The 20840-nt window shown below is 43.5% G+C and overlaps 2 protein-coding genes and 1 long non-coding RNA gene across 4 annotated transcripts in view; 2 read left to right on the top strand and 1 right to left on the bottom strand.

The window, feature by feature from the left end:
- Positions 1–16902, top strand: part of CCBE1 (collagen and calcium binding EGF domains 1) — a 96039-nt gene extending 79137 nt beyond the window's left edge. Inside the window, exons 6-11 of one of the 2 annotated variants that reach the window (XM_033086154.1) lie at positions 4323–4429; positions 9288–9408; positions 11252–11391; positions 11484–11519; positions 12075–12110; positions 13643–16902. In XM_033086154.1, the coding sequence (XP_032942045.1) occupies positions 4323–4429; positions 9288–9408; positions 11252–11391; positions 11484–11519; positions 12075–12110; positions 13643–13876 (674 nt within the window). In that variant the 3' untranslated portion in view covers positions 13877–16902. Of the gene's footprint in view, positions 1–4322; positions 4430–9287; positions 9409–11251; positions 11392–11483; positions 11530–12074; positions 12111–13642 lie in introns of both variants that reach the window. The other variant, XM_033086155.2, reaches the window with a different exon arrangement.
- Positions 14344–19299, bottom strand: LOC117010982. The gene is made up of 2 exons (XR_004420813.1): positions 18655–19299; positions 14344–18197 (listed from the first exon to the last, which is right to left on the bottom strand). It is a non-coding gene; the product is annotated as an uncharacterized LOC117010982 (long non-coding RNA).
- A 62-nt stretch (positions 19300–19361) lies between these two features.
- On the top strand, positions 19362–20323 carry MRPL17 (mitochondrial ribosomal protein L17). The gene is made up of 3 exons (XM_033085644.1): positions 19362–19559; positions 19674–19742; positions 19813–20323. Exons 1-3 carry the CDS (start codon positions 19386–19388, stop codon positions 20074–20076), a joined length of 507 nt encoding a protein of 168 aa, XP_032941535.1. The 5' UTR covers positions 19362–19385; the 3' UTR covers positions 20077–20323.
- Positions 20324–20840: the final 517 nt, after the last annotated feature.

The following is a 20840-nucleotide window of genomic DNA, read 5'->3' as shown; positions in this document are numbered from 1 at the left end:
TTCAAAGTGAATACATGTGCTGTGTACAAATTATTTTAAAGGTTTTGACCTCATCCCAGTTATTAAATCACAGCATTTAAAATGCTACAGAATAAATATTGATATGAAAAATTAAAAAGAAAGGAGGAAGAGAAAAGTGCTCTGGAAAAAAAAAAACAACAACTTTTGATGAATGGCGACTTACCACAGGTTCATCTGTTAATGCCTGAATGTGGTATCACAGGGTGATCCAAATCCCATTGGATGGCCAGAGCAATTTATAATTTTGATTTTCATCTGAAAATGTGTAACTGGAGCCACTCCATGAACTTTAATTGTTCCTTGTAGTTTTAGATATTTTTTTTCCTTATCAGAGTGCGTGTGTGTGTGTGTGAAAGGAAAGATATATAACCTAGATAATCCCCTTACAAATAGGCAGCATTTTTTAACTTTTCCTCTGGGTAGCTCGGATTTCTTGATACAGTAATGTCCAAAGCATTCAGGATAACCAACCATTCAAAATATTCAAGGTTATGGAAATTATTCTACTGTTTGAAAATCACCATTTTTACACCGAATGTATGTGGCACATAGAAATGTCAGTTCCAGCAGATAATCAGGCATTAAATACCCATCACCTCTCCAGATATCCCCCAAATCAGCTGTGCGAAGTTAAGAAGGATGCCTCCTGATCAGTCACGGCGCTGTACTCCACATGCATGCCATGAATTTTCGGAGCTGGTGAAAATGAGGAGCCAGCTGTGGAGACGCTCCACCGCGCGGCCAGCCCCATTCCTGCACCGCATCCCTGCCGGAGCGGCGCCTGATGAACACTTCGTTTGCTTTTCGTCGTAGCTGCAACACTCACGTTTTATTTTAAAATTTACTGTGAGAGGCAAAAAGACGTGTACCCCTCTCCATCTCTAACGAGGATTCATGTTTTCCAGGAGATAGAGCCGTGTTTTCATTGTTCCATGCCCGCAGGATTCAATTCAGACACTTTTTTTGGCTCTGTAAGTGGCTGTAATGTAGTCACATTTTTTGGCTCTGTAAGTGTCGTGACAGAGAGCTTTGGGTTGGTCAGTGGACGCAAGAAGAGGGAGCATTTTTCTTGCATCCACAGTGCCATTTGATGGAGACAATACCGCTACCCATGCGGAAGCAGGCAGATGAAGCCATCTCAGCAGGCTGAGCCCAGATAATAGGACACAGATGATCTGCTAAAGAGCCTCCATGTGAAGACTGCCCATAGCAGAGCTCCCGCAGAGCTCTCCCCTGCCAGCATCTCCTCCTCTTCCAGCATCAGCAAGGCATGGCCTCCGAGCCCATGCACAAAGAGAACACATCAGTCCCCCAAGCAGATCCCTTAGCAATAGGTGCCACAGGGCTCACCAGCATCTCACCAAGATTAAAGGACTCCCACCATGCATGAGCTAGACTTCGTGTTCTGTGAACCTTTATAAAATGGAGGTGCTTTAAGCCTTCTTCAAAATAATTTCAGTTTCCTTGTGTAGGTCTGTGCAGGGGGAACAAGTTGTGTAAGTGCCTTGCTCAGTGCTGGCCCAGCTGACCCTGGTGCGTGACCTCGGTTTCTGCACCATGCGTGGGTGGCTCCATCTAATGGCCTTTTGCCTCTGCTGGCCTGCCCTAGGTGACTTCTGGCTTTATCCACATTTTATTCTGGCCTTATTTGTAGTTTGGTCTTGATACAGGGTTGAATGGGGGTAGAGCGAATGTTTGATGGATGACTCCTTTCCTGGGCAAATCATCACCTCTGTCTGGTATGAGTTAGGGGGATTCCACGTCTCTCCTGGGATGTAGTTCATGCTTGCTCATACTAGGATTTTGGACTTCTTCCTCTGACAAGTCAATCCAGCCAGCTTTGCAGAAATCTCACTGGTATGACATTTCCCAAACATTAGCTGATCCCCCCAGCATTCATCTCCATGGATTGTTACAGCCCTGTTTTATCTGTACTTGTCAGCCCTGTGTGTCACATCCTTCTGGAAGACAAACTGGGTTTTAGAATGAAACACGAGGCCAAATTCACCACATCTTAATCTGCATATAATCCCACAGATTCTGATGGGACTGCATTAGTTTTCCAATAGCAGGGGCTCTGGCAGTTTCTCCCCATGACTGTGTGTTGCTTTCAGCAACATTTCTTAACACAATGATAGAACTCATTTGGTGAGATAGCTATTAAAAGAAATTTTTGTTGAGACTAGTACAAATCCAGAGTTTATTGGTCTTTGAAAAAGAAAGGGAAAAAAAGGTGGTGGTTGTTTTTTTTGGTTATTTTTCTAATGGCTCTATATTCATCCGTCTGTAATGCCTACACAGATCCAAAAAAATGGGCATGTCAAGACAGTGATTTTTTTCTAGAGGAATATGAAAAACTGGAGAGAGAGGAAGAACTGCAAAACTGACTTGTGTTCAAGAGCAAATTTATTTTGCAGAAACGTAAAATGGTGTCTTCATTACAACACATCGATTCCCTCTTAAGGAAAAAAAGCCCTGCATGGTGCAAATTATTTCATCTACGAGAGAAATGTTCATGGGCAAAGAGGTTTTGGAGGGAATCAAAGGCAAAATGATTAGCATTAGGAATACAGGAGAGAAGAAGGAAAGCAGCATATGCTGGATATTCTGGTGCCTTCGTAAAAATGCTGGAGTTCCTCTGGCAGGTCTTGTGGCTAAATAGTCTTGGAACCAGCATAGCTGAAATTTGGTGAAACTCTATTCTGTGCTGTGTAGAGTCCATTGGAAAACACCAAGTAGCACCATCTGGACTTAAATCTTTGAGCCATCTGAACACTGCACAGAAAGCTGATCAGGTACCAAACCTGTGCTGGGGAAAGGACTGGGAAGCTCAAACAGCAGTGTGTGCTTCCTGCCATAAAAATGGTAAATAATGTGTGTAATACTGTAAGGCTGTTGGAGTGCAGCCATGGGAATAGGCAGTTCATGACCAGGGAAAAAAACCAAGCCTTTGTGTCCCAGTTTTCCAATCAGTTCAATACTAATAGCTGTCTTAAAGCTCCTGGTTATTCCAGCATCTTGCCCTTACATCTCTCCTAACTGATTAGCAGATGAGCAAGATAAATTTTTGTCTTCTTAAATCAGGCGCCCATTATACAGTTATAGCCAATGGACTAAACATATTGAAAATCAGCCTTTCCTAAATATGTGCATAGGTGGTCCATAGACGACATCAGATGGTTGCATCTTACACACTGGACCCTGCAAGCATTTAAAGTCAAGTAGCACATAATATTTTTAGTATTAGAAACTTCAGAGTTCATTTTAAAAGATACAGATGTTTCAAAATCAATGCACATTTCCAAAAAGATGAAGGACATTTGAGGGTGTCCTAAAGACAATTGTAACACAGTAACTCAGCACGTTGCAGTTGATCCTTTTGGAAGGTTTTGAAGATTCCTTGGCTTTAACAGGAGCAGAGTTTTTCCATTGTGGGACATTCTCTGAAAGGTCAGTGTTCAACCCAGCAACCCTCTCAGGTAACATCATATAAGGCTACACATCATATGCAAACCCTCAATAGACTTGGTATTTCTCAGCAATGTTGAAGTGAAAAAAACTCACCTAGAGTTTGCCTGTGTGTGTCACCCTGTGGTTTGGAAACCAGATTTGTCTTTAAGCAGACATCTGTTACAACAATGCTTGTTTGCTTGCAGTGCAGAAATGCTTGACTGTGTATGGTACTGGGAAGAGGACAAAAATAACATTTGCAATATCTCTCACAGTTTGAATAATATAATGGATTCTTGAAAAGATCCTATTCATGCATAGTATCAACAGATGTGACCCTTCCTCTTGTGTGGATTTAAATCCCTGTCATTAATCTCAATCCCCATCTCTGCTCAGGCTGATTCCATCACATGGAGAATAACCCATGATGATAAAAGAGCAGTTTGTGCAAAATGAGTGAAATAAGCATATTCTGAGGGACTTTATTGTAATTTATAGCATATGAAAATTTGCCCTTCAGGGAACTGTAAATCAGCTCAGATCTATGGGGTTAGTCTACCCTAAACAAAAAGATAAAAGCAGGGGTGTGAACTTTTCCAGGTATTAAACAAATGAATTCTCTGGGGACTGTTAACTGGAAACAGCTGCTTTAAAAATGTGCTCAGAGCTGTCCCTGCAAAGTTTCTCAGCATTACATAGAAATTCACAGTTAAAGATTTAATAATGGCAGGATTCCCTTCTCTTTTCACAGTCTGGGGAAATAAAGAAACCTTCAAGTTGCTTTTGCTATCACTTTATGAATTTCTTTCCTTTGGATCTTTATATTTATAGTGGAAACTGCTTTCTTTTAGCTGGGCTTCCTGAGAAATCTGAAAATGTGGCAAAACCGGGGACATGCTGTGCCTCTTGTAAGGAATTCCATCAAATAAAGCAGACGGTTTTACAGCTGAAGCAAAAGGTATGAACACTGATCACTCATGTCTTTACCAGACTTGTGTGTTTTACAACAACTGAGGTTAATTTCTATGTTTGGAGCTGTCACTGACATGTGGTTCTTGTACATACAAAGAGGATGGCAATATATTTTAAAATCATGTAGGAATGGCGTCTCTGCCTTATGCTCCTGTACAACTTGTAAGCAGATTGGTCCCCAAGTTCATGGAGCTGTGTTACCAAGCTCGTGGTAACAGAATCTGACAAACACCCATCCCAGGCTGAGCCCAGGTTTCTTGGCAATCTGTGCTGGCCCAAGCTTTTCATTCACTCTGAATGAACAGCATTTTGGACAGGATCCACCTTCACAGTAAGCATGTGCAAGACATTTCATAGATGCAGGAACATGATTTTTCATTAATAGGGTTCTGATACAGGATTCTTGCCAAATAGGTGTGGGACTAAACAAAAATATTACTAGCTTTAAATATTACTTTCCCCTTAAAAAAAAAACCCTCAGTCACAAACCTTTTTTCTTTTGGTTGTTTTCACCTATTCCCTTGCATGTAGAGAATAATGCATTTAGAAACTTATCCTGGGCTTTAATTGCTCCCATATGTAGCTTCCTTTTGCACTTTAGTAGGATTGAAATAATGCAAAGACCCAGCCTCAGATTTGGAGAGCCATATGCAGGGATGCAGGTGCAATGCTTTTTCTGGCAACATCTTCTTTGAACATTCAGGTTCTCTCAAAGTGAAGCTCTCTCTCTGTAGGAATATTGTCAGCAATTCATTCTGACAGGCTGTAATTATTTCACCCAGGGTACTCAATTAATTTCTTTCCATTGTGTCAAAACACAATTTGGTGTATTCACTCATTGCTTTTGATGTTACTGATTTAATATTAGGAAGAAAGAAATCTTCTTCATTAAAGTGAAATTCACTGAGGTTGGAGATACTCTTTATCTCCAAAATCTCAAAACATCATGTATTCCCTCTGAATCAGTATGAACACAAACATGGAAGTGACAGAATCTCATGTGTGATGGAAATTCTGTTTTTAAAAAAAATGGTAGCAGAGAGGTTAAAAAAGGATCCATGCTTTTAAGTGGTTGTTTCTCCAGCTGTTGTCCATGATGCTGAGCAGGCTCACACTGACCTCCAGGGAAGGATCTGGGGGTCACATTGTTGGCCACATTGTTTACTTGAGAATTGATTGATGGAATTAATGGAAGTTTTTTGTCTAACTTCTGCTGTTAGATGCTTGCGTTCAAACCTCGTTCCAGGAAAACTCATACCATTGATACCTGTCATTGTATGCATTTTTACAGTAGCTTTGGACAAATTAAGCAGCTCACTCTTGCTTCATAGCTAAGTCCTGTCATAGTCCCTAACTTAATTTTTCCCCCAGTATCCCCTTAGTGAGCCTTGATCGACGTGGCATCCTCAGAGGGAGCCCACTGGGCTGTGCTCCACACAGAAAGAGCTGAAACAGAAGGTTCACAATACCCTCAGCAACTGTTACCCCACAGAAAGGAGAGTTTTTGTCTGTGCTGAATGGAGACCTGACCCCACGGTGCTTCTCTGCCCAGGGAGACATCAACCCTCATGTTTCACCAGCCACTCCCCGTGGCCAAGTTCTCCTGGGGAGGACATCTCTCAATAGCTGTGGTTAAAGCTGTTCTGCTTTGCATAGAAAAGTTCATTTCTGTCTGCCAGGGAGATGGTTTATTAAATGAGTCTTCAGTCTTGTGGTTAAAGCTTTCAGATTTTATGAACTTTATTCAAAATTACGGTTAGCAGAAAAGCCTGTCATCCAATGAGATGCACTGTCCTGACAGACCAGAGGTCTGCAGGCAGTCCTAGGTTGATCTAAGGCCTTGATGAAAGGAAGAAGAGTGGAAAGCTGAAAAAGATATCTGGCATACTGACACACAGCCAACAATTAAAAAAAGGGAAAAAAAAGAGTAAGCTTGATCCTATTGCAGAGATGTGTTTAAACATCTTAATTAGAAAGCCATGTTTCACATCACTCCTGACAAGCACTGTCCAATTTTCTAAACCACAGACCTCCTAGAAACTATGCAAAACTCCAAATGCAGCATGCAATACAGCACATGGAAGCCTTGTTTCTAGAACAGTCTTTCTTTAGAATTTACCCTTGCTAATATTTGCTCACACATGGGGGAAAGAAGTTATTTTCCAAGAGCCATTAGAATTTGGAGCTGTATATGGAGAAAGCCAAGGTTACCCTGGACTAGGATCCTGGTTCAGTTAAAAGGTGAAGCAGAAATTAGGCCAGTGAGTATAGCCAATAGCTGAGAGGATGTGAGTCAACAACAAAAACACATGGTCTGGCCCAGTGCATGTAACAACCATTTTCTGGCCAGAAGATATCAAAGAGCAGTGAGCTAGACCAGAGCCTGGGTATTTTGGCACTCCTAGAGTGTACTTCAAGTCCAGCTGAGTCAGTGGGGAAGCATGCATAGATACTTTCACAGCAGCTATGTGATTTCTTTTCTAACTTGTTCAGTTGTTATTAACAGCCTGGCTGGCAGGAGCAAGTAAATTTTTAAGCATCAGAAGAGAATACACTTCTAAATCCATTTCATGATGAGTCTTTGCCACTTAATGCCATTTTACTCTAGTCTGATCATTTGCAGTAAAACCTGAAGAGTATTCATGGCTGGGTCTAAGTGGCATTTATTTATCAACTGAAACAGCTATAGATCCCCAGAATGAGATATGCTGAGAAATTTACACACAAGCTAAAGGAGAACTTCAGTTAATCTGCCACTCAGTGCCGCCCCTAAGGAGAGGCACCCACTGATGACACTGAAAATATTCTCACAAAAACTACTTTAAAAATACAATACTCTCAGATCATCACAGGATTTGACTTTCTGTCTCTGTTGTAGCAAGGCACCATTGGCACTGCAGAGTCCTTGGTTGATTTCTGTCATGTGGTGAAGTTTGAACCATGGTCCTTTCAAGCCTTTCCTTTATATCCAGCCAGGAACCTGCTCTGGACAGGACACACCTCTAGGAAACCAAACTTTGCTGGCCAGAGCCAGCCAGTAGACTTTCCCATGCTGGTCTCTGGCCAGTGAGGCTGTGAGAGCCCCCAACTACTGAATTTTCCTCTTCAGCCCCAGGGGTAGGGTGCTGTGTCCCACAGAGCAGCCCTCCATCTTCAGTACCCCCACAGTTTGGTCTGTGCTGCATTGGCTGGGAAGTTGCCTGAGAAAGCTGTGAGGTCACTGGTACACAAAGCACATGTTTTCCTTTGAAAAAGCAGAGATGACAGCTCACCCCAGAGGTATAGGTATGCTGAATCCCTATTTTTTGTGTGAAAAGCAAATTCATAGGAGTAAGAATATAAGAAACACTGTGTTGGACTTTTGTGAAAATATGACCTCATCCAGCCACTGATTTTTGCAGGGGTGGAGTCAATCTATCAAATTCTTGTTAGACTTACATCATGATTCTTGATTTGCCTATAGTGCAGTCATCTGGTCTTTGGAGCTGCAATTCTCTCCAAAACCTAACTCACAAATGGCTGATAAATTCTTGTGTTCCTGTTTTCACAATTTAAGTTCCAGTCTCAAAATCAAACTGGCATTTGGAAATGCCACCAGGGAACTATCTCAGCATTTCCAACTTCTTTTTTAACCAACTTTTTTTCTTCAGAACTGTTCTGTGCATTCAACCCCAAACTACAAGCAGCACTGGCTGTCTTTAAACTGTAATCTTTAAGCAATAACTTGTTTGCCAAAGGAAATTTTCCCAGTTCAAGTAGGTACTGCAGCTGCATAACACTGTGTTTTTTCCCTGTGCATTGCAAACATTAGGTTTGCAGTAATGGCAGAAGAATGTATGTCAAATAATTACAGAAACAGGTAGGATAACAGTCCAGGTCAGAGAATTACAGACAGCTCATTAAAAGCTTTGTCAGATAGCAGGAGTCATTATCTATTTTATTCAATGCAGCTCTCACAGGCAAATGTTGCAGAATTCAGCATCAGATTATCCAATGAGCCAAATTAATTTAAGAAGCAAAAAACTCACCCAGGGGTAGGTCTGCACTGCTGTTTCTGAAATAGTTTTCTAGTTCAATTTGGCAGAGCAAAATCCCTAAGTCTACAAGCTACTCACCACTAATAAACTTCTTTGCTTGCTGCAGACCAGCCTCCTGGCCAGTCATCTCCTTCAGCTGCCTCTTAGGGAACTAAACATTTGCAGAATATTTCTAAATATGTTTAATTATTAAATATATTCAACTGGATAGATGAATGTTTCGTGGATGATTAAACAGATAATTGACAATGACACTTTAAAATAGAGAGTGCAATTCTCCTTACATTCTCACTTACTTTATCTTTGCGTCTCTGTGCAGAGCAGATCCAGATTTCTGATGGGTTAAACAGTGTGGTTACTTTCCAGGGCCAAATTCACAAAGGAATTTGAGTTCTCATTAAAACTATGGAAAGTGAGTGGCTTGTGCAGCAATTTAATATCTGAGCAACTGTTGCCCTGAGAAAGGCAGTAAATGAATAGAGGAAACTTCGAATAAGGAAAAATAAGTTTCCTGAGAAGCAGTAATGAAACTCAAATTTTTCAGAATTTGTTCCTGTATCTCTTCAATTTCCCCTGTCCTCTGTTGGCTTGCAGTATTTCCACAGTGACTTGAAAGTGAACAGACTCACAGAATAAGAACATTTTTCTGATTCTGATTGTATCAATCAAGGATATGAATAAACACTTTATATTTTCCTGAAATATTTAAATAGTTGGTCTTTTCACATGGAAGCTTGTATAAGAATAAGAATGTGATTTACCTGGCTCAGCAATGATGGTCTTACGCAGATTTTTTTTTCTTGGCAGGTTGCTTTGCTGCCAAATAATGCTGCTGATCTGAGCAAGCAAATCACTGGTGAAAAAGTGCTTGCCTCTAATGCATATATCCCTGGCCCCCCAGGCCAGCCTGGCCAACCAGGCCCTCCAGGTAACACCAGAGAGATGGAAATGTGTAAAAGTGCTAGGACTAAAAAAGCAAACTTCAGTATTCTAGTGTGATACAATTTCATATATTTCATATTTCAATTGATATATTATTTTTGCATTTGTGATAAATTAAAAAAAAGAAAAGCTTTATAGGTGTCATGATCAGTCTCTGCCAACTGTCTGACATCATCCATTTTGACTCCATGTGTTTCTTGGCATGCAAGCTATGTTTGTCATGCATGTGTTAAATTTCTCCCTCTCCCTGGGATATCTCACCTGCTTCAGTTGTCATTTCCTGTATTGTAACCCTGTCATAAAACACTCTCCATTTCATTTCTGAAATATCTATTGCTTTAGCTCACTGTCAGAGGAAAAAAAAGTGCTTTTAGTTCATAGCAGTTTGTGCCAACACTTTTATTTTTCCTTGTTTTATGTTGTATCCCAGATTGAAAGGGATCTGAAAAGTATAACTCCACTCACACCTTCTTTGCTAAGTTATAGATTGAAACAATGCAAAAAACAGAGAGATCCTAAACCCCAAACTTAATCCAGACACCTCGCACATGGTGGCCAGCAGTACTCAAAATTTTGCACATTCTGTCGCATGCAGATCTAATTTCAGAAGGATTCTTACAGAGTACTGGCAAATGCTCCTTATGAGGATTGATTTACTCCCTCCTGAACTGCACCCCACCTTCCTGTTTATACTCCCTTGTGCAGTCTTGCTTTGTTTGCTGAGTCTTTACGTCATTTTCCTGGAGGATGAGTACGTTCATTCTTCAGCTCACCCTAAGTGCAAGGACAGTAGGTTTAGAAGTTCTGCAACAGACTCTGAAGGGTAGAGTGGGTTGCTTTGCAATCCCTCCAAGGCAGGCCTGACCCGGCAGGTCTCCCACCCACTGGGTTTCCCCTTGACTCGGAGCTGTCCGAGGTGCTGTAGAAAGCTGTTCCCCCTTAAACCACCCCTGCTCACCTCCTCTGCTGTAACCCCCAGGAAGAGTCCCACGGAGTCATCACTGAACTTGAGTTGTCTCCTTTAGAAAATTCAGACTGTTCGTATTCAGTCCTGCTGAATGCTTTTTACTGTCTGCATTTTATTCTCTGTCTTTCATAAGCCCTCAGCATGACGAGTAGTGTTTCCCCCTCTAATCATGAAGTGTTTCAGCTAGCAATGTTTTAATGGTCTTTATTGTCTGCAAATGTTGTTTCAGGTGCCTGATTTTCTGGTTTGTATTTCCTACTGTTTCTCTTGAGCTGAACATATGTTTTGTTGCCTGAGTGCTTCCTAAAAATTAGGATGCTCTTCTGAACCAGCAGAAGCTGAAAATGATACAAAGCAAAATGGAAGAACAGAGCTTCTTTTGCCCTTAACACATTGGCTATTGCACGGGGCAAAAGAGAGGTGCAGCCCCCCACTGGAAAGAGCCTGCTTGTGTCAGTCATGTAGATGCCCTTGACCCAAAATTCCCACGGGTTTTCTGAGGCTTTCATTTTATGACATGTTCCTCAAATGTGATTTGTTCTTGTGTGAAAATGAGGCATTTGTGCTTTCCTTTTCATTCCCAGTCTGTGTCCCTAATCACCTGGCAGACTCCAATTCTTGTTATGCACAAGATTTAATTGTTTGGTGTTCATCTCTTGTAGCTACTGTGACAAGGGTTAATGTTTTCTCAGATGGCTGCTGATGTGCAGATGCAGATAAATTGGTTGCGTTTTTATGGATTTGGGGGTGTTAAAGTAACCAGCCCATTGGGTCTTTTAAAAAATGGTGGTTCCCCACTTCTTGCACTGATGAAGAGTCCTGAAGGCTTTCCCTGGCAGGTAACTTTTGCTTTTGATTTCAGGGGCTCCAGGACCTAAAGGGAGTCAAGGAGCTCCTGGATTACCTGGACCTCCTGGACAGCCAGGCCCTCGTGGATCAATGGGACCTATGGGCCCATCTCCAGATATATCACACATTAAGCAGGGCAGACGGGGCCCCGTGGTCAGTATTCTTGTCTCCTGCCGTGCACTGCACAATCGCCCTTAGCTCCACAACTTCTCACACCCTTGTGAATATTTTCTCTTCTCTTGCAGGGCCCACCTGGAGCCCCTGGGAGAGATGGTAGCAAGGTGAGGAGAGGTACTAATTTCCATAAAATGGGCACATGCACATGTGAAATGCAGGCTTGCTAGAGAGACTGTACACACTTGTAGTAACACGCTCTTACCATCTCATTTCCTTTGCTGAGATGGAAGCGTCCTGTTGTCACACTCCTTCACGTTGTCCTTCTGCTATTTTGTGCTTGCCATTCCTAAAGTCTTGCAAATAGTCCTGCCAGGCTGCCAGGCTATGTCACACAGCATGCTTTTCTTTCTCTGCAGATCTTTTGGCTTTTCCATGAAGAAATGTTGATGCTTTATCCCTTTTCATTCAGTGTGAATTTTTCCTCTTCATTGACTTACTTGTTACTATCCAGGAGAAATATCAGACATGCCCCACTCTGCTCCCATTAGAATCAGCAGCATTTTCCTTGCATTCCTCCTTCACTTCCTTTTCTTTTTCCGTACAAGCATCAGCTGATGATTCTTGATCTGGGGACAGTTAAGTGAGGCTGCAGAAGCGAACAGTGATTTTAAAAATTTCCTTTAGTCACAGCAAACTAACTGAGGTTGTATTGATTACAGGGAGAGCGAGGAGCACCAGGACCAAAGGGGATACCTGTAAGTATTCCACAGGAGGAATTTCCACAACAGAGTGATTTTGACTACTAGCCACAGGTCAGCTGAAAGTTAAAGAAAAAATAACTCCTTTGCCAAGATAACAGATAATTTACATACATAGAAAATGTTGTTGGAAACAAAGTAATCACCTGTTTTCATCCAAATGTTTTTGCTACAAACCTCTTCCCTTGTTGGGTGTGCGTCCGAAGGCAGTAGGCACTTGCCTGCCTTGCAGTGGTGCTGAGACACCCTTAAAAGGCAGAACCCTGCAGGATGCAACTTACTACAGTTCAACCTCTGCTCCCAGTGGGAATTTGAGCCTTGGAATTGGAACCTTTTAGAATCCTGCCCCTCATCTCTCTCAGATTTAGGAAACTATAGGTGTTGACAATCTGTTTTCAGATGAACTTGTTTAAAAAAACTCTGGGGTCATCGGCACAGAAAGGACGTGGACCTGTTGGAGCAAGTCCAAAAGAGGCCGTCAAGTTGATTAGAGGGCTGGAGCACCTCTCCTATGAGACAGTTGGGATTTTCCAGCCTGGAAAAGAGAAGGCTTTAGGGTGACCTAATTGTGGCCTTTCAGTACCTGAAGAGAAGCCACAAGGAAGAGAGGGACTATTCACAAGGGCATGTAGTGATAGGACAAAGGAATGGCTTCAAAGTGGAAGAAGGCAGGTTTAAATTATATATTAGATATTAGATATTAGATATTTGTTAGGATATTAGGATATTCTTTACTGGGAGGGTGGTGAGTCACTGGCACAGGTTGCCAAGAGAAGCTGTGGATGCCCCATCCCTGCAAGTGCTTAAGGCCAAGCAGGATGGGGCATTGAGCAACCTGGTCTAATGGAAACTGTCCCTGCCTGTGCCAGAAGTGCTGGGACTACACAGTCTTTAAGGTCCCTTCCAACTCAAACCACTCTATGATTTTATTAATTTACTTATGGCATTTTCTCATTGGTGGAGTTTATTTTTAAGAGTGTGCCCAGCAGGGTGTGCTCAGTATTAAATAGTTTCTTTTACTGTGTGAAGTCAGCTAAAAATAAATTATTATTTTCTAAGATCAGGTATCTCTGCATTGTAATTACCAATATTTTTAGTGAGTGATGGACAGCAGTGAAGTTACCGTATTGAAAAGACACTAGACAAATAATAACAGTCTTAAAAGAATTTGTTGATTAACCATTCTGAGAATGTAATTTCTGTCAGTTTAATAACCAAGAAGACAAGAAACCAAGATTAATCTCCTCTATTCCCATGAGGTCTCAAGATATTCTTATGAAGCAAAGAAATTGTTAAATGTCAAAAGGTGTGATAATCTTGTAAATGTAGGCTCTGTCTGCAAAAACATTTGATTCTTTTGAAAACTGTTTCCTGATCAAAGTTGATTTTAAAACAGACTATTAGTTTTTGGCAATTGATAGAAAGCAGAATTTTACTGAACAACCCCTGCAGGAGTAATTTTATTGGCCAGTTTGAAAACTGTAAGAGCAAGCTGGATTGTTATTAATGGCAGTGCCTTGTGACTTCAGGGCCCACCAGGTTCATTTGATTTCCTGTTGCTGATGATGGCAGACATCAGAAACGACATCGCTGAGCTGCAAGAGAGAGTGTTTGGACACAGGACTCATTCATCAACAGAAGAGTTTCCATTACCTCAGGAATTCACAAACTATCATGACACAGTAGATTTTGGATCCGGAGAAGACTACAAACCACGGGCAACATCCAGAAACGCCAGGATACAGAAGGCAGACCATCCTTAGCTATTCCTACTGAAAAACAAAGCCTCTTTAGAATTCTTCAATATAAAAAAATGCACTGACAAATCCCGTTTTTCTTTCTGCTTTTCCTGAACCATGCTGCCTGTACTGTAGCTTTCCTGGTTCATGGTAGCCTCCTTGCATAAATTACGTAACGCCAAGCCTGCACTGTGCATTGTACCTAGACTATCAAAAAAACCTTCTTAGCATATAATATGACTAAGGCGTGCTCTAGCTAATAACACAGACCACAGCATTCCATCTGCCTACTTTGCATTCTATGTTCAAATGACCCAGTACATAAATTTTGCCAGGGAGAGAGGGTTAGCTGAACATCATCCTTGAATGATGTTGATAATGAACACCTTGGTCCACAGTTACTTTACAAATGCAAATAAATTTACCACTGAACTCAAGTCTCCAGCTACTGTCCCCAGGCTTAGGAGAGTGTGAGAAGTGGATCCCTGTTTCACAGCAGAGGCCATCTGTGAGACATGTCCTCTATCATGCCCCATCAAGGCAGAAAAAGGCAGAAAAAAAAGTACATTGAAGGGTTAAACAAGGGTGCTGCTGCTTGGTTGGGAAATTATTTGGCTTTGTGTTGCTAGAGTATTGTTCAGAGACAGTCAAAAGATGTGTGTGGCCTAAACTACTTTAGGACACACATAAACACTACTTTTTCTTTACCATTGTCCCACTGCTCAGTGTGAAGGCCAGTTTGCTTTCTCAACAGATTCAAGTCGGACACATTATACAACAATAAGCAAGATAAAGGGGATGTTTAAAGCAGGAAACCAAATCTAAGTGAAACAAGCAGGCTTATTGGCAAGAACAAAATAAACCCCAGCTTTGCAGAAAGAGTCAGGTTCTGACTTCCTGCAGGTGCATATCTTCCTTGGTGAAATTCTGAAGTGTGAGTGAAATCCAGACCAGAGAGAGGCCTCATGTTTGCAAAGAGCTTCCACCTGTTTTCTTCCTCTGCTGCATGAGACCAACCTTAGAGTCTTTCACCAAACTGGAACACAGAGTGGCAGCATGTTGGGCTGGGTGTACGAGGAGTGTGTGTAGGTGCAGGAGTGCACATGACAAAACATTTCAACTGGTACGAGGATGGCTAAGGTGAGGTACTGCACATGGGATCCTATACTTGTGAATGGGGATAAAAGGGAGTGCCCTTTATTTACACTGGAAAATTGGATGCACAAGTTATACCATACCTCATGGATGATGTATGTTGCCATTTCTTTTGGATTACCACAGCTGCTGAGGACTTTGCCGTGCTTAGAATATAAAGGAGTACATTAAGCACAAAATTTCAATGTTGTGTCTGTGTAGCTGCTACTTCTACCGTATGTTTAGTGTTTGGTAGTGTCCATGTCATAAATGCAAAGAAAAAGTTGTTATTTTGCCATATTTTTCAGCATTTGCATGTTCCAGTAGAATAAATACAGGTAAAAATACAAGAAGGGCCTTTTCAGATAATACGTAAAGGTTTGTATTCCCTTCCATATTCTCTGGGCCAAAGGATAGTTGGTGTAATCCAGACAGCATCAGCACAGGTCATGTTGTATAAAGAGTTGGCTGTCTAGACTTTTCCATAACTTCTGTGTATTGTCTTAAGAGGATGTGTTCATTGCTGTGGCTGTTTCCAGCATCTCACTGCCACTAAGCCACAAGCCAGGGCATTAGCTTCTAAGAACATGAGTGTTCTGTATCTCTTTTCATGTTATATCCTTATCAGTACTTAAAAAGCAATACCTAAATTGTGGGGATAGCTGAAAAAAATTATAGTAGTCTAAACCTGTGGCCCTTGGGCTTCTCCTCTGTCTGGGAGGAGCTCTGCCAGCAGCTGCAGACCCAAGTAATCTTGTGAATCACATAAAAAAGAGACTTTAGAAAGGTACCTGTGTCCAAAAGAGGGATGGTCTTCTATGCAGCAGGCTGGAAAAATCCTCAAATATAACATGAATTGAGGCATTTGTGTCTTGTTTTCTTAATTTCAAGCAGGCAACTGAGTATAAATTACATCATTTATGAATATGCAATTGTAATTTAATTTGTTAAATGTCAAATATTATATTTTTAAATCTAGCAAATTACAGAGCCCTTGCATATGCTTACTACTGCACCCTGCTAGATTGGGCTGGTTCCCACTGGAGAATTAGTAGATGCAGGTTTTTGACCATCAGCTACTGAATGACCTAACTTATGTTAGATGAATCACTTCCTACATATAAACTGAATTCTATTGCCTGCTGCCCACAAGGTGATGTATTCTAAAAAAGGCACTTATTTTAGTTCTAAGTTCTGCTTTTCCAAATAGAGGCACATACCAAATGAGAAGTTCTCACAGTTTAACCATCAAATTCAGGGAGAGGTGACAACTCCCCTGATGTGTAAAAGTGCCCAGGGAAAAGCTGAGAGTGGACCAGAAAAGCAGATAAAATACATATTTCACTGTAAGTAGAGCATCATAAATATAAACATAGCACATGTTTACATGCCTTTCTGAATGGAAACCTCAATGACTTCCCTTTCTGGAGATTACATCATTGGCTTTCACAGTACTTTAAAAAAAGATGACAGAATGTGTTCCTTGGGTTTGTCCTTGTCCTTACCCTCAAAACTGTTTGAGTCACAGCAGCAAGGAGGGGACACTATGGCAAAGACCACCCAACACGGCATAGGAATTCCTGCAGCAGGGAGAGTCCCTCTGAGCACACCTGGCTGGGAAGGGTCAGCCTTCAGTCTGCATCCACCTCTTTGTATGGAACTTTCTCATTTCTGACTACCTGTGTCATAACTCATAAAACACTGTATCAGCAACATTTCATTCAGATTTTGGGGTAAACACATAAGGACTCGGAAAGAGTAATTTTTTTCAGCATATCCAATGTTTCATAAAGCCAGAGCAGAGGAATTATTTTCAATGTTAAGTTTTGTTAGTGGTAGCCAGAGAAGCCATTACCTTGCAAATTATTTATTACTCTGTGGCTCCAAAAATAACAAACTCTCCCAGGAACCCAAAACAAGAAAGTAGAAACTTCTACACTCATGGCTAGTCTCATTACCAGGCTCATGCACATGACAACTTTGTTTCATATAAATGGTATGTATAATTTTATTAGAAAGAAATATTATTTTGATGTTAAGACATCAAATTATAAGCAGAAGGCTAATAAAGAATTTGTTATTTTATTAATATTAGAAATATATTTAATGGGAAATTTGCAAGAGTGTGTAGTGATGAGAAAATTCTGATTGTTAATGGGTTTAATAAAATCATGAATCTTGAAAAATGTTTGCTTTCAACACTGTGCCAAGTACGTAAAGGTTTAGTCTTTCTTGCAAAACTGTAGTTCTGACACAAGAATTCCTATACAGTCAGGCTAAATTGGGAAAATGAGAGGAAAAATGATGGTAAATGGCATTAGGGTAATGCCTGGGGTTACAGTTAGCATCACAGCTTGCATAGCCTTCTGCCTAGAAGTATTTCAGAGTTAATGTACCAAGTCCCAGAGCAGCATCAAAAGGTGGGGTGGGGTCCAATTCTCTATTAATTTCACATTTTAAAAAATCCGTATGTTTGTTCCTTTTACACATTCCAATAACTATACTGTTCACTTTATTTATATATGAAATACTAAAATGTGTATAAGATGACTGTGATTTTATGATGTATTCATAATAACAAAGATATTTTTTCTTACTCTGTTGGTAGCTGCTTTTTTGTTACACATTGCCCTTTCTCTGCAACACAGCGATGTTGCTGGAAGAAATAGATGGTGGGAAATTTCCTTATGCTGCCTTCTAGCATTTTTCTCAGAGCTGAACAACATTGTCATAGTTCTTTGACTCTGAGGCATGAGCTTAGGGTGGGTTTCAGTCTTTGTGAGAATAAAGCTCACAGCCACCACTGCTCTGTGGATGGATGGTGGCTCCTGTGCCACATCAGGGCTACATGAGGCTGAATCCAGCAGCCCCACCGCACGCTGCCGGGTGTGCACAGCTTCTGCACAGCCCGGCGATGGGATACAGGGGCCTGGAGGTCTCTGGAATCCTGCCACCAGTAATGGGGAAAAGGGGGAATAACACATAGGCTCTATCCGGCCTTACCTGTCCCTCGCATGCATCCTGTCCCTGCAGCCCCAGGAGCATCGTGCGGGCTGTGTCTGACAGCTGAGGGTCAGCGAGGAGCCCATCTTGCCTCTTCCTTCCCTTGCAAGGTCCACGCTGCCTGCCCAAACTGGCTGTCATCCCTGGCAGGATCTCACTCCACCACCAGGATCCAGGAACCCCGATATGCCAGTAAAATGAAAAGTATCTATAAATCATAGTGAAATACGGAGGGAGCGGGGAGAGAAAGAAGGAAAGAAAAAAAAGGAGAAAAAGTTGGAATAGTCATAGTACCAATTGTCTTCAGTTTTAGAAAGTAGATAGTAGAAACAAAATGTTAAAGGCAAAAAGCAATGGTTAGCAGATCTAGGAATGAAAAGGTAGACAAAGGAGTTCCTGGTTGCACTGGGAATCCTGCTAGTAGTATTGTTCCGTGATTGTATGAGGATAACAGAACTCATGTTCTTGACATATCCATGTCAAGAATTCATGGAAAGTAGAATCTCAGTCACCTGATGTGTGCTTTTGGGGAAAGCCAGATGGTAGCCGTGTGACATAATGCAGTGCTTTTACTTGTAACCAGTTACGGCAGTGTATTAAAGACAGACATTTTAAAATCTGCCTGTTTATTTAACTCACATCCGATAGTTTTAAAATTAACTAACAGAGGAGCGCCGGTACTCTGGATCGCCGCGGTGCGGCTCCTTCGCTCCCGTTTGCACCTCCCGCTCCCGGGTGTGTCCCGGCTCCTGTCCCGGACAGACATCCCGGTACGCGGTGCGGGCTGGATGCTGCGAGGAGAGCAGCGGAGCAGGGCGAGCGGATCGTGCCGTGTCCCGCTCTGGGCTCCTGAGCGCAAGAGAGACGTGGAGCTCCCGGAGCGGGTCCAGCGGAGGGTGACAAAAGCAATTAAGAGGCTGGAGTATCTCTGCGAGGAAAGGCTGGGCGAGCTGGGCATGCTCAGCCTGCAGAGGAGATGACTGAGAGGGGACCTCACCGAGGGCTGTCAGTGTCTGCAGGGAGGGGTCAGGGCACGGACCGGGCTCCGCTCAGCGGTGCCGAGAGCAGCAGAACACAAGGGCAGAAACTGGTGCGCAGGAAGTTCCACTTGAACAGGGGGAAGAGCTTTACTGCCCGGGTGACCCGGAGAGGCCGCGGAGTCTGCCTTCTGCGCGATGCTCAAGAACGGCATGGACGCATTCCCGTGCCGTGTGCTCCAGGATGGCCCGCTTGGAGCAGGAGGCTGGACCAGGTGTCCTGCGGCGCCTTTCCAACCTGACCCGGTCCGGGATCGCGTGGCTGTGACTACATTTCCCGGCGTGCTGCGCGGCGCCCGGGCGCTGCCGGGAGCGGGAGCGGCGGCGGTGGCCGGGCGGGCGGGCGGGCGGTCGGCGGGATGCGGCTGTCGGTGGCGGCCGCCATCTCGCATGGCCGCGTGTACCGGCGGTTCGGGCTCAGCCCGCGGTCGCGGCTGGACCTGCTGCGGAACCTGGTGACAGCGCTGGTGCGGCATGAGCGCATCGAGACGCCCTGGGCGCGGGCCGACGAGATGCGCGGCTACGCCGAGCGGGTGAGCGACAGCACCGGGCCGGGCCGGGAGGCGGCGGAGGGCCGAGGCCCCCTGACCCACCGCCTCCTTCCTCACCCGCCGCTCCTTCTCACCCGCCGCTCCTTCCTCCCGCAGCTCATCGACTACGCCAAGCGGGGGGACAAGGACGAGCGCGCCATGCGCATGGCGGATTTCTGGCTGACCGTAAGTACCCCCCAGCCCCGCATCCGTCCCGGCCCGCCGCGGAGCCGGGGCTGAGCGTGCTGCCCCGCAGGAGAAGGACCTCATCCACAAGCTGTTCAAGGTGCTGGCGCCCCGCTTCCAGCCGCACCCCGGCAGCTACACGCGGCTGCTGCAGATCCCCAACCGGGACGGGCTGGACCGCGCTAAGATGGCGGTGATCGAGCTGAAGGGGAACCCGCTGCCGCCGCTCGTCCTCCCGCGCCGCGACTCCGACAAGACGCTGCTGAACCAGCTGCTCAAGGGGTACCGGCAGGACGCGCAGCGGGCGGCCGCCGCCCGGGGCACCCCCGTCTAGGGCCCCCGGTGCCCTGAGCCCTGCGCTCCGGCGAGCTGCCCACGCACCAGCCCCAGGTGCTGTCCTGCGGCACGGGAAGGGCAGGTGTGGCAGGAGAGCTGGAGGGTGATGGAAGTTGTCGTGGCGAGGGCTGAGTTTAGTGGCTGTTTCCAGTGGTTTGAATAGAGACTCAGCAGGAGAAAGAAATCAAGCTAGGAGGCATGATGATTGATATTTTCTGTGTAAATAAACTTTGTTCAGAAAGCCAGTTTCTTGTATTTCAGTTATATGCAGAGACTCATTTAGATCAGTAAAGATGTATGAAGTTATCAAATCCAACTTATGATCAAATCCAACCTATGACCAAACACTACCGTGTTAACCAGACCATGATGGCACTTAGTGCCACATCCAGTCTTTATTTTAACACCTCCAGGGATCATGATTCCACCACCTCCTGGGCAGCTGATTCATGTCTATTCACCCTTTCTGTGAAGAAGTTCTTCCTAATGTCCTACATAAATATCCCTTGACTTACAGCTTATTCCAGAAAAATGGGATTGCTAACAATGTGTTCTAGGAACCACTGTTCAGTATTTCAGGGGAGAGAGATTGGTGAGAAATAAGATACTTCTGCTGTTTAAAAAGCACTGAATGCAAATAGGACAGTAACACTGAGCTAAGTCCTACAAAGAGATAACCAAAGAAACTTGTCTTACTATGAGGTGGTAACATAGACACGAATCAGTAACCTAGCAAGAGCATGACAGACACCCCAGCTTGAG

The sequence above is a fragment of the Catharus ustulatus genome, chromosome Z (genome assembly GCF_009819885.2).
Source record: "Catharus ustulatus isolate bCatUst1 chromosome Z, bCatUst1.pri.v2, whole genome shotgun sequence".
NCBI classification, from domain to species: Eukaryota; Metazoa; Chordata; class Aves; order Passeriformes; family Turdidae; genus Catharus; species Catharus ustulatus.
Note: the sequence above shows the minus strand (reverse complement) of the source record. Positions and strands in the feature narration are given on the sequence as shown.